The sequence below is a fragment of the Conger conger genome, chromosome 18, assembly GCF_963514075.1.
Source record: "Conger conger chromosome 18, fConCon1.1, whole genome shotgun sequence".
Lineage (NCBI taxonomy): Eukaryota > Metazoa > Chordata > Actinopteri > Anguilliformes > Congridae > Conger > Conger conger.
Genome location: NC_083777.1, coordinates 17,066,708 through 17,079,998, shown reverse-complemented (window position 1 = coordinate 17,079,998; position 13,291 = coordinate 17,066,708). Strand labels below are relative to the sequence as shown.

At 45.7% G+C, this 13,291-nt stretch overlaps 1 protein-coding gene across 1 annotated transcript in view; it reads left to right on the top strand.

Annotated features, from left to right (window-relative positions):
• The window catches only part of LOC133118394 (attractin-like protein 1), a 199,240-nt gene extending 186,349 nt beyond the window's left edge, over positions 1-12,891 (top strand). The window contains exon 30 of the mRNA XM_061228372.1: positions 9,974-12,891. Coding sequence (XP_061084356.1) covers positions 9,974-10,098 — 125 coding nt within the window. The 3' untranslated portion in view covers positions 10,099-12,891. The remainder of the gene's footprint in view (positions 1-9,973) is intronic.
• The last annotated feature ends 400 nt before the right edge of the window (positions 12,892-13,291 follow it).

Here is a 13,291-nt window from a genome sequence, read left to right as displayed (position 1 = left end):
TTATCCATTTACCTTCCATTTTTCTAATTATGTTTCTGACAGTGGAATTGTTTAAAACATTGAGAGAGTTTTTGAAGCCTTCTCCTTCTTTGTGGAAATGATGAACCATCTTCATTCTGGCATCCTTGGACAACTGTTGAGAGGAACCCATGGTTGTTAACACCAGGCAGAACAGCAATTGCAGTAGGATACTTTAAAAGTCATGGAGTTACTTCAGCATAAAAAGTTCAGCCCTGAATTATATTCACCTGACTCATCGAAGCCCTAACAAGTAAATCACCTGGGTCTGGGCTTTAATAATCATCTTTTTAAAAACTAACAAAGAATAATCCAAAAATGTTTAACAGGGCCCTTTTCCTTTTTTATCATTTATAAAAGTAAAAACTGAAAATAAAAAGGCAATCTCGCTTTAAAATGTGTTTAACTCTGTAACAGAGTGTTTTTGTTCACCTGGATATTAGTTGTAAAAGGCTTTTTGACTGGGGGTGCCTAAATTCATCCTTTTTTGGATCACGTGTCGGCCTGTGGGCTGACCGTATCGTCCCCCCAAGTTGAAAGTTTTCTCATTTTTTGGAACAAATAGGTGATTGACAGTACATATTTTAGCAGCTCCACCTATAATATTTATGATGCTTCTGTTTCCCATGACTCCAGAAAATGGTAAATAAAATGGCAGTTCTCCTTGTGGATGCTTACCTGGTGCCTAATGATCTGTTCAGGGGTTCATGCTGCTGTACAATTTGACTGTACTGATTGATACAATGAGCTGAGTTGAGTCTGTGGGTCTGGTGGGGAAAGTAAAGATTTCTGTCTCGCGTGGGGGTTTGTGTCTCTCAGCGAACATGTCAGATATGTGGCCGCAGACACAGAGAGAAAGAGACGAACTGCACTGTAATTTAGAGTCCCCCCCCACCCCCTTTCCCCAGAGAGAGGCTGAGTGGGGCAACAGTGTTTTACCATTGATCTCTGTGTGTCTGAGTGAAGTCACCTCAGGCATCGACAGCGAAGCTCGCTTTCTCTCTTCCCCTCCCCTCGTCCCTCGCTCTCCTTTTCCCCACTCTCTCTCTCTCTCTCTCTCGCTCTCGCGCTCTGTGGATTCTCTTGAAGAGGAATCTTTGAAGAGCGGGTTATTTTTATTTTTCTTGGTCTCTTTCTTTTCTTCCGGTGACTTCTTCATTCTTTTGACCTCTTCCTGCGAGCGCAAGGCAATGAGTGTGTGAAAAGTGCTTTTTGAAGTTCTAACAGCTGCTTTTCTGGGTTGTGTCCTTTTTTTTTTTTAAGGAAAAAGAAAACGCATGACTTTTTCTTCCCCTTTCTCCTCCTCGGCTGTGCTGATTGTTAACTGTTCAAACCTGTCATCTCTCACTGTATGTTTCCCTCACTCCCTCTTACTTCCATCCATTTCTTTCACCCTCTCCATCCCTCGGGCTTTCCGCCTATTTATCTTACTTTGTAGTCTCCTTCTCTTTCGCTGATGGATTTTACCCCATAGACCCATAGACAATGTTTAATGAATGGGTGTATGTACGCACTATGTACAGAGGTGTATGCTTATTACAGTAATGGGTTGTAAATATTGTGTAATATTACAGGAAATCCCTGGCTTTAGAGCCCTATCACTTCCTCACAATCTCTCTCTCTCTCTCTCTCTCTTTCTCTCTCTTTGAACCTATGAGATAAAGGTCATTGTCCTCATCAACATGTGGGTGAAGGTAATGGTGGTACTGATCAATCTAACATGCCTTCTTTTTCTCAGGCTCCACTTCTACATTATGGATTTAGAGCTTGATTGTGAAAATTGTTATAGACACAGCCAAGCATTTTTGTCTGCATTTTCTGCCTCTATGAATTAATAATACTGCCTGAAAAGATGAATACTTGCTGTTCCAGGCTCTGTGTTGTCATAGCTGGCTGTTCTCTCCTGCGAGACTGACATGGTCCGCATTTTTAAAAACCCACAAGCTTTTTACAGCCAGTCCCTAGAACAGACGTTATTGGAAAAAAGGTCAGATTTATGGATCCGATGAGCAAGGAGAGCTCTCTTCCTTGTAAGGCAGTGACCCACCTGAGTGCATCTCCTAAGAGTCCGGACGCTCTCGTCAGAACTCTGGCTGATCATCGCTGGGGAAATCGGAGAGAGTCCGTGGAAGACTTCAAGCAGAATATTAAAGAAAGCCTTTCTATCTGGGGGCATGGGAAGGGAGAGGGGGGGTGGGGATGTAATCCATCCTGCAGTCTGATGGGGGTCAGGCAGGCCCTCCCCAAAGACCTTCTCTACAAGTCACAACCCCACAATGCAGCTTTGTGACGTCACTTCCTGTCTTAGTCTGCCTCCCTTGTGCTTGTGAATCCATAGCCTGAAGGCAGCTGGGAATTCCTAACGTTCCTCCAAAGCAGCGCTCCTTATTGGTCCCTAAGTGTTGACAACAATGTGATGTGCTGCTTGCTCAAATGTTTATGTATGATTAGTGTGATACCACTTCTGTGAGAAAGAGCACAAAGCATTATTCACTGTTATACCACGGCACGGACCACCTAGGGCAAATACGGCATTCTGATTGGCCGAGAAGTGTCACTTGGGAGTGAATTGCGAATGAGAACAGATCAAACAGCTGCACGGAATTTTTTCACAGCTAAAATGCGTGCAACACCATACACAATGTATTTGTAAGTAATGCAGGTAGTCCGGTTATAGCCAACCTGGTGACAAAAATATGTTACTGTAGGCTACTTTGCATTGAGTTTCACTTTACATAACCATGGGAGATGTTTCAAATGTAATGCAACCTAGCATGTTCATTTCGGCAGTGTGTTGTAAGACGTAACTTTCGACACACGAGTGAGGAGAGTGATCACGCGCCCTTCAGGGTGGTAAACGGCCCTCCACGTCTCACCGTAGCACCACCCTGTCGGTCAATTATTTCCTCATAACTGACTCGTCTATAGGGTATTATGTCTTACCCTATTCTATCTAAAACAAACGTGTGGCAAAAGCAGCTGTTATACAGCGTAGCTCTGCTGTTTGGTCATTATAATTAAGGATAAAGATTCTTTGTGATGTTTATTGTTCAGTGTTTCCGCTGTGTTGATTGATAAGAGCTCATTCTTTTCCAAACCTGATACAGGAGATTTCACCAACAGATTAACTGTAACGCATGACGGCAAATACACCGAAATGATATTGGATTACAAAAATCTACAGGGATATGAAATTTAATGGCATGAATTCCACAAAATGTTGATTGAAAATGGGGGGATTCCTGTTGAAAAGTCCCTTGGAGAGAGAAAAACTGTCATTTAACGGGTGGCCCAGGGCGAAAGAGCTGTGATGTCTACTGCATCTCAGCATGGCCGTGTGTTTTATACGGGGGAGCAGCTTTTCCTCGTGTTTCTCTCCCCGGTCTCATCATCGCCTGGCTGGCCGCAGACCTGCCCTGCGTGGCCTATGTTTAGCACAACGGGATCAATCAGGAAGTTGGACATCCTCTGCTTTGTCTCTGTCTGTGGTTGCTGATAACCCCAGTGCTCCACTCTCATTACCACTCTCTCAGGATCGCCTTTCTCCCCCATAGATTTCCCCTCTGCTCCACCACTCTCTGGCCCTGTCCCCCCCTCTCTATGTCCACACCCTCCCTCTCCATCTCTCTCCATCTCTCTCCATCTCTCTGCATCTCTCTCCATCTCTCTCCATCTCTCTCCATCTCTCTCCACCTCTCTCCATCTCTCTCCATCTCTCTCCATCTCTCTGCATCTCTCCACCCCCCCCCCCCCCCTTAATTGCGGGACTGATGAAATGTGCAAATATCTTGGGGTAGCAAAGTGTACACCCTGGCTCTTTGAAAGACCTTCTTATCTAGAGTCTCTTAGTGTGTGCACTTAAATATTGTAGCGAGGTACAGAGAAGATGCTAAAAAATATGGTTGTAGTCGGTAAAAGAACCTACGATATTGCCATAATAGTCGTGAGAAGGAGATTTAGGATTTAAACCGTACTGTTGGGACCTAGTTTCAGATTGAGCGACCCTGGTGTGGTGCTTTAAGTAGTGTTTGGGTTTGAGGAGATTGTGCTAGTTGCAGCATAGCTCGGGCTAGTAAACCTTTGTGGACAGTGTGGGCCCTGTCCTTCATCAGCTGAACTCATTAACCCTGACCCATCTACCAGAGGAAATCATTTTTATAGCTGGAGGAATACAGGATTTCTCCCGATGTGTTGATTTGTTTTTGTTTTTTTCTGACATACTTGGCAAGCAATAGGTCTCAATTCCCTGCCTTTTGCTAGAATTTTCAATTCACTACAAATATATCGTACAAGATTCATTAACCAGAAATGTATAACAACAGATCTGGATACAAATTAAATTCCAAGTATTTGTATTCACATCCTGTAACAGCTGAGGGAAATGAATGTTGTAAAGTTGGATTATTGCAGAATGAATTCTCTCGCATTGTATAGATAATTTGTAGTTTGAGACATCAGTGTGCACCCTAACCTTTTATCTCACCCTGATTTACACCGCACACCACATGACAAGTCAAAATCCCCGCTTCCGTCTGGAAATCAAGTCCGAATATTAGTGGAGGAGTTTTTCCTGAGCGTTACGCAGGGCTGTAACCTCGTTTTACTGAAGGACGGCGGAGCCAAATCAGCTTCCTGCCGCTTTGCATGCGGCTGTAGCCCAGAATCAAACAGTGGGCTGCGGGATAATTCGATGTTCCTGTGGAGATTTAACAGTCGTGCGGTCGGTTCCAGAAAAGCCTCTGCTGGAGGCACAAACCTGAAATACACCCCGCCGCGTGTTTTCATCCTGGTAATGTGTTTACTGATTGGTGGAGGGGGTGGGAGCAGTGGTGTGCGGTGAGGAGGAAGCGGGGGGGGGGGAGCTGGGGGTTGGGTAAGAGGGTGGGGGGGGCGGGGGGGGGTGGGAGAGGTAAAAGAGGGACCCTAAACAAGGCGGTATGTCTGTGTTTGCGTGCTGTAGATGACACTCAGGTGCATGCTGGTAAGCCCCTTGTGATACGCTGTGTGTGACTGACCAGCTTACCGTTCAAACTGTGAGACCTTCTGCATCCCAGCCTGCTAGCCTGCCACTCACACACGCTGGCTCTGTACGCAACATGCACTTTACAGATTTAGTTTATCGTATTAGCATACTGTAGCTGGGCCTGCTGCTCGTGTGTGCGTGCGTGCGTGTGTGCGTGCGCGCGTGCGCGTGCGCGTGCGTGCGTGCACGAGCACATGTTTTGGGAAAGTGTGTGTGTGCTGTGTTTGAGTATGTGTGCCAGCTTATAGACATTTGATAGAGTGTGTGTGTGTGTGTGTGTGTGTGTGTGTGTGTGTGTGTGTGTGTGTGTGTGTGTGTGTGTGTGTGTGTGTGAGAGAGAGAGAGAGAGAGAGAGAGAGAGAGAGAGAGAGAGAGAGAGAGAGAGAGAGAGAGAGAGAGAGAGAGAGAGAGAGAGTTGTCATAGCTGGCTGTTCTCTCCTGCGAGACTGACATGGTCCGCATTTTTAAAAACCCACAAGCTTTTTACAGCCAGTCCCTAGAACAGACGTTATTGGAAAAAAGGTCAGATTTATGGATCCGATGAGCAAGGAGAGCTCTCTTCCTTGTAAGGCAGTGACCCACCTGAGTGCATCTCCTAAGAGATTTAACAGTCGTGCGGTCGGTTCCAGAAAAGCCTCTGCTGGAGGCACAAACCTGAAATACACCCCGCCGCGTGTTTTCATCCTGGTAATGTGTTTACTGATTGGTGGAGGGGGTGGGAGCAGTGGTGTGCGGTGAGGAGGAAGCGGGGGGGGGGGGGAGCTGGGGTTGGGTAAGAGGGTGGGGGGGCGGGGGGGGTGGGAGAGGTAAAAGAGGGACCCTAAACAAGGCGGTATGTCTGTGTTTGCGTGCTGTAGATGACACTCAGGTGCATGCTGGTAAGCCCCTTGTGATACGCTGTGTGTGACTGACCAGCTTACCGTTCAAACTGTGAGACCTTCTGCATCCCAGCCTGCTAGCCTGCCACTCACACACGCTGGCTCTGTACGCAACATGCACTTTACAGATTTAGTTTATCGTATTAGCATACTGTAGCTGGGCCTGCTGCTCGTGTGTGCGTGCGTGCGTGTGTGCGTGCGCGCGTGCGCGTGCGCGTGCGTGCGTGCACGAGCACATGTTTTGGGAAAGTGTGTGTGTGCTGTGTTTGAGTATGTGTGCCAGCTTATAGACATTTGATAGAGTGTGTGTGTGTGTGTGTGTGTGTGTGTGTGTGTGTGTGTGTGTGTGTGTGTGTGTGTGTGTGTGTGTGTGTGTGTGAGTGAGAGAGAGAGAGAGAGAGAGAGAGAGAGAGAGAGAGAGAGAGAGAGAGAGAGAGAGAGAGAGAGAGAGAGAGAGAGAGAGAGAGAGAGAGAGAGAGAGAGAGAGAGAGAGAGAGAGAGAGAGAGAGAGAGAGAGAGAGACTGTGCGTATGTATGTGGGTGAGTTCAACACTGAAGGGTTTGACCTTTACGTTCTGATGCTTTTAAATTGCTCTTCTGTATGTCTGGGCTGCAGACAGGTGTTCTTAGAGCACGTACTGGGCTCTGCTCTATGATCTGTGGGGGTGAGGGTGAAGCTTCTATTTTCATTGCTGTCAATCAGCACTCCTGTCAGTCACAAATTTCTTTCCATTTTTCCCACACAGCCAACACTGAAATCTTGGCTATATAAAAATGATCACACTAAACCTGAGATACCACTGAATAAAAAAAATAAAATCTTGTTGTTGAGTGGAAAAACAGGAACCTGAACTGAATGGAGTTGGATGTGCTGTTGTAAGCACAGAAACGTATGATTATCGGCCTGGAGTTAGGAGTGAGGGGTGTAGCAGCAAGGCTGGCCGTTCTGAAGCGTTCAGCCCGCTTTCTGACACATTGATTCTGTTTTCCGACGTGTTTGCATTCACAAGCATTCATCTTGACACATTTAATTTATGATGCAGTTACTGTGTGTTCTTACATTTGCTGTAGCCTACATTCATGCTGTTATCATCATTTTTAAAGCTTCTGACTAGAAACAAAATGCTTGACTGTAAGTCAAAACAACTTCAAAGCCTTGTTTTTTTAAGACGTTAAATCTCGGCTGACGCAGTGATGTTGTGCTGCCGGGGTGATGTCATTTCATTTTCTGGAAATAGTGATAAAAACTGGCTGTTTGACACGCGCTAACAGTAAATTACCAAATAGAATAGGTTCAGTGGAAATGTAGTTAAGGTTTATGGAGTACGTCTTAATGTCTTGACCCTCTGACACACTTCAGCTAACCCGTTCCTGGAGTATGATTAGCTCTGTGTCTTTCTGGCTGTCGGTGTTGGAGGAGGCAAGGTGTCCGGTGGTGCTGTGATTTGATTTCGCCGCACTAAAAATGCTACAGACGTATTAGAGCCTTCCTGCGGAGAAAATCAACGGATGTACGTATACAACCGATTCGACACTGCCGAATTAACACAAATAAAAAGTAACTGAAATAAGGGGAATAAGACCAGATTTATAAGTGGCTTTTAGGCACTTCAAAAACACTACAAGTTGGGCTTTATTATGATTGAATGTATTTGTCCTCTGGTTTCATTATGCCGGTGAATGGCAGAGCTTTGGAGGAGTGTTAGCGCCGCGGCCGTGTGTGCGTCGGTGTGGCGGAGAGGCGGGGGCTGATTAGACCGCGTTCGGTCCGGGCGTGATGGATGGCCCTCCCCCTGCCCGGAGCCTCTCGCGGATGCGCGCGGGGGGGGGCGGGAGTGAGCGGGCAGCGGCTTTATCTCGTCCTCACAGCACGCCCGCCTCATTGTGGGCGCGTTCCGCGTCCGTCCAGGTGGACTCGCCCTCGGAAAGCGTCGAGGCGGAACAGACCCCCGCGCCTCCGTCAGACAGCCGTTACTTTAATTAGGCGTGTTGTTTTCCCCTGTGCAGCCAAGTTAATCATCCCACCAGCTCACCTGACAGAGAGCCTCATTAAAAAAGCGGGTTTAATGTTCTGTTAACGAAGACCGCGCGTTACTTCAGAACTCTCGCTGGCACTAATTTGATTATTTAGCGTCATCCTTAATTGTGCGGCAGAAGGACAGATGTGTTCATCCAGGAGACTGCTTTTTTTTTACAAATGTTTTAGTTTTGTTGACTGTGGAAGATGGTTTTGTTTATTATTTTAATGTATTTTTACTACGCAGAAGGGAATATCCGGATTTCAGCACGTTATTCCGAACAGAAATATACAAGCTCGCTGTTATTCAGAGTTGTACAATAATTGGCCTTCCATAAAAAAAAAAAAGATTCCGGTACTGTCACACCTGCCTGCACCAACCCCCATAATTTGCACGTCTCCCAAACAAACACATCTGTGCGCACAAATGTTGTTATCATGTTGTCGTTCTTACCTCCCTCTCCAAAATATAACTGTGGTTACTTTGACCCTGCTCCTTATCATAAATGCAGAAAGTTGAGAACTTCTCACCGAATGGCATGTTCTACTGAAGTGAGTACGTCATGCTGGCTCAGTTAATGAAATGCTTTTGGACTGGCAGTTCTCGAGCAGTGAATTGTTCCTTTAGTTAATTGTATTGCTTTGGTAAGGAGGAACAGCGGTGTGTCAGAAGACAGGAAGTGGATTTCAGATGATTTGTGGCACAGCTCAGGGAATGGTTGAGGGTCTGCTTTTAACAGAACTCAGCTGACTGGCGTGTCCCTCTACCCATGATGCCTTGCTGCTCGGTGCTATTGTTTATCGTGCCAGCAGACACCAGGCTGGAAAATAAGTGGACTGAAGTACTGTATGTGTTTGAGAAATATTTTGCGTGTGTTTGTGGGATAGAGATGGAAATTATGATGTGATGTCATATCATAGTCCCTGATTCCTCCCAGAAATATAAGAGAGAGGCTGCACGGTCTTTTTTTGCTCGTCAGTGACAGTGGCTGTAACTGCACCTTTTAAAATGTCATTTATTATTTCAGTGCTTTTTTGCCTCTGGGTGTGTTATCTGGCATATTTACACCGTGACTGTTGTGCTGTGAATGAAAAGCAGCTATTGTGCAGTTTTATCAGTGGAACATCGGCCAGACAGAAATGCCACCTACCTGTTGTGTGTGTCTGTGTGTCTGTGTGTCTGTGTGTCTGTGTGTCTGTGTGTCTCTGTCTCTGTCCCTGTCTCTCTCTCTGTCTCTCTCTCTCTCTCTGTCTCTGTCTCTGTCTCTGTCTCTGTCTCTGTCTCTGTCTCTGTCTCTGTCTCTGTCTCTGTCTCTGTCTCTGTCTCTGTGTCTGAATGTGTGCGACATTATCCACTCACAGTGAAAGCAGCTGCTGCCTGGCATTGGCAGGTAACCAGGCGGGCAGTGTGAGGTTCCTGCCTGGCTCCTTCTTCCAGGATTTCAGCCTTTTTAGCGCCTCTCTCTCCAGGCCTGAGATCAGGAGGAAGCAGCACTCCTGTCCCAGATCTGCCCCGGTCTTACAGCCTCTGTGGGGAATGGCTCACTAATCTGCCTTTTATTGTGTATGAAATGTTCTGACGCTTTAGGGCCACATTATGCTGAGACAATGAGCTTTTTGGTTATTTGGAACCATGCGCGGAAAACGGATTTACTTGTAGCCACCACCCTAAAAGGCAGGATTAGGCCTGTTGCGCTCAGAGTGGGAAGTCTGTGATTGTGTTTGCAAATATTTGTTTTGCCTTTTGATCAAATAACCAAGACAACATTTCTCCTGGCGTGCTCAGTAACTTTCACATGGGTCTCATCTGGTCCTGAGGAAAGACTTAAACAAACACGCACACGCACACAACACACACACACACACACACACACACACACATATATATACACAGACATATACACACACCCACACACAAGTACCGATGCACACACGGGCGCATTTACCCACCACATGACAGAACAGGGGAGAGTGAGTGTCTCAGTGCTGAGCTTTCGGCTAAATCTTCACCCACCTGTGTGTCTCTCCTCTCCGCAGGTCTGGCCATCGGCAGTGCCCTCATCGATACGTCCCCGCAGAAACCCTTCGACATCAAAGAGAGGAGCCTGGGGCTGAAGAACCGCAAGCAGCACGCAGTCCCACACCAGGGCACCTGCGTCTGAGCCCTGTACAGCCCTCTGATTGGCCCTCTCCTCGGGTGGCTTTCTGTAGCCGCTCCCTGATTGGCCCTCTTGGCCCTCTGCTCACGTGGCTTTGTGTCGCTGCTCTCTGATTGGCCCTCTGCTCACATGGTTTTGTGTTGCAGCAGCAATAGAGTCAAACTGCAACATCTGTTTTAAAGCCCAGGAAATATGATTCTGCTAGGTAGCCACTTACCCACAATTCCCTGCAGTCTATACGTTTCGGTTCTGCTCCTCCTGCACCTTTAGGCCCCGCCCAGCAGCGCGTGACAGGTCCCCTTCACAGACCTGTCTGTGATGCTGAGGGCAGGTGTCCTCTGACACAGAAGTGTATAGTCCTGATGGACCAGCAGGGGGCGCAGTGAGCAGCTGGGTCGAATTTGGTGTCTCTGTACAGAGAAAAAGCACAGGTGCGCACCGTGTGTGTATGTGTGTGTGTTGTACAGTAACTCCGAAAAAAAAGCATGACTTAAAGAAGGTATATTTTTCATTGTAATCCGCCGACTTTGTGTGAGTAATTAACGGCAAGTACGGTCACGCCTTGCTGAGGCATTTCTTCATTGTGAAAGGTGGCTTTAATCCAGGGAGGGTTATCCGAGCACACTGCCCCCTCCCCCCTCCCGACGGTCTTGAGTCTGGTTCTCCCACGCTCATGACACTGAACGTTTGCACACTTTGGCGTTTGGAGGTGTGGATATGTACTATGTATAGTTTTGTGGTTGCCGTGGTTATGCGACTTGAATTGTTTGACCTCACCTGGTGAAAGGGTCCTGCAGCTGAGCTACGACAGGATTCATGCAGTACCCTCAACAGCCACTGGGGTTTGTGTTTTGTTTTTTAACGTGGTACATGCAAGTACCACACGTCTCGAATCAAATGAGACGGAGAAAACACAATGTATGTATTTTAACTTTTGTGATATTTAGTCTTTTTATTAAATGATGGATGGCCTGTTTTGTTCTGGTGCAATTTGTTGCTCTATTCTTTGGTACAAAGGTTATTACTTTTTTTACAAAAATGTTCATGTCCACTTGTAAATAATATCATGGGTCTGCAGTTCACACTAAAGTGTAAAATATCGTTTTCCCTGTTTCTTTTTCCTTTTTTTTTAAATTCAGGCTCAGAGCCATGCAAGCTACTTTTATTGAACTTGTACGTAATGTTGAGTCTTTGTTTTGTGATTCATTTCTCATTTTGAGTACAAAGTGAGCCGACTCTTTCATCTGGAATATTTTGGTTTCCAGCTGGTTCAGGAAGAGTCAGCAGACAGCTATTGGCTATCTGGCATACGTACCACACAAGCTCCGTGGTGTTCCTCACCTGACACGTTATGGACCACACACCACAGAGGCATTAACTCACTGTGTTTACAGTGAAGTACAATGTGCAAGTGTGGTTAAAATATGAAGTTTCACTGTCGAACAAATTCTTGGCATTTTAAAATGCCATTTGGCAAAAAAACAAAAAAAAACTTGTTTACAGATCAGAGTATGGTTCCATTTATTTATACATTTAATTTTTTTGAGCTGTCATATTATGTGATGTCACACAGAGGTGATTGAATCTATGTGTAAGTTATTGGACCGGTTGAATTAGATGCGCTTGGAAACCGCGTTGGGATGCCGTTATCCTGCTGTAACGTCGGGGGGTGTCTTTTTAAGGGGATCCCTCTGACTGCGCCCCCCCCCCCCCCCCCTCGAGCCTCTTCGTTATTCAGTATTTTGGGGTAGGCGGCTCGTATAGAGCCGTCAGTCTCAGCGAGGGACAGACAGAGCAGATTATCAGCGCCGCTGCAGCTGCATGAATAACTTATCCCTGCCATCGGCCCAGAGGCCACGGAGCAGCCCGTCTGCGGAAGGGACGCAAACGCGCAGACAGGATGACTTTTTCCCCTCTCCGTAGTGCGTCCCTCGCTTTCTTCCTCTCCCTTCCATTCTCCCTCTCTCTCTCTCCTCGTCTCGTGGTTTCTCGCTATCTCTCCGCCGCTTCTGTCTCCGTTTCCACATCTTTCGCTCCTCTCTTTTTCTTTCTTTTATATCTCAATTGTTTTTGTTTTATTTTCCTCCCGTCTCTCTCCCTCTCCACTTTCTGCCTCTCTCTCTGTGCGTCTTATTTTGGCTTGGAAGTTTGTGTGCTTAAAGGTCAGTGTAAGGTCGGTCCTGTGTGATTGTAAACACGCTTACACTAAAACGAAAAAAAAAAACACCAGCATTCATTTTTAGTATGGAATTTAGCAGCCAATTGTACATATCACCTGTTCTGAATTTACCTGATTCTTCACCTGTATCAAAGGGGTCTGTCCCCCGTGCTGGGATCACCTGTTTGTTTCACCTGTAATGAGGTCAGCACTCACCTGTGTCACCAGTTCAAAGGTATTTTCAAATCTGTTGCACTGATTGGAGGAGTGTTTTGTGGTTAGCAAAGATTTCTTGTATTTGCGGTTGTGAGGGCTTCTGTTGTAATTTATACAGCTGTTCTATTTTTTGGTTTTTATTTTATATGTTGTCTTGAAATGTGATATGTAATATTGCCACACGTGTATATGTGTGCTCAAATGTATAAATATAAAGACCTCTGAAATGTTTTTTTTTTTTTTTTTTTATCACCTGAATTCAGAAAAAAAAAAACTGAAGTATTTTACACAATTTGTATCTGAAGGGACCGTTCACATAATTTCTCTGTTCAAATGTGGGCGTATGTGATATTCATATGTAAAGAAACAAATTATTTGAAGCTTCTTCATATTGTAATAAAGAAAAAGGTATGTGTATGGAACTGTTCAGTATGGTGTCTGTTGTATCTGCAGAACTGACTGAATTGTGTGACTTGATACTGTACCTAAAGGGCTGGACCAGCACTCTCCATGGAAAATATTAACTCATTCATTTTTTATTCATGTTCCATTCCAGTCATGTTTGTACAGTCCATTATATATCCATATACAGGTAGCATATACTGTAGTGTTGATTTCATGTCTTCACTGCAGGTACTGTATGCAGTCATACACAGTATAGTGTAGATATAGTTCACACTTCCTCCTCGAATTGTTGCATTTTCATAAGAGATTATCCATCTTTATTCAGATATTCAGAATGTAAATGTAAGTCGTGAATAAATACATATGAGTTGGAGGTAGAAGGCCAGCATGTTTAAAGAACCACTCTTCCTCCCAGGG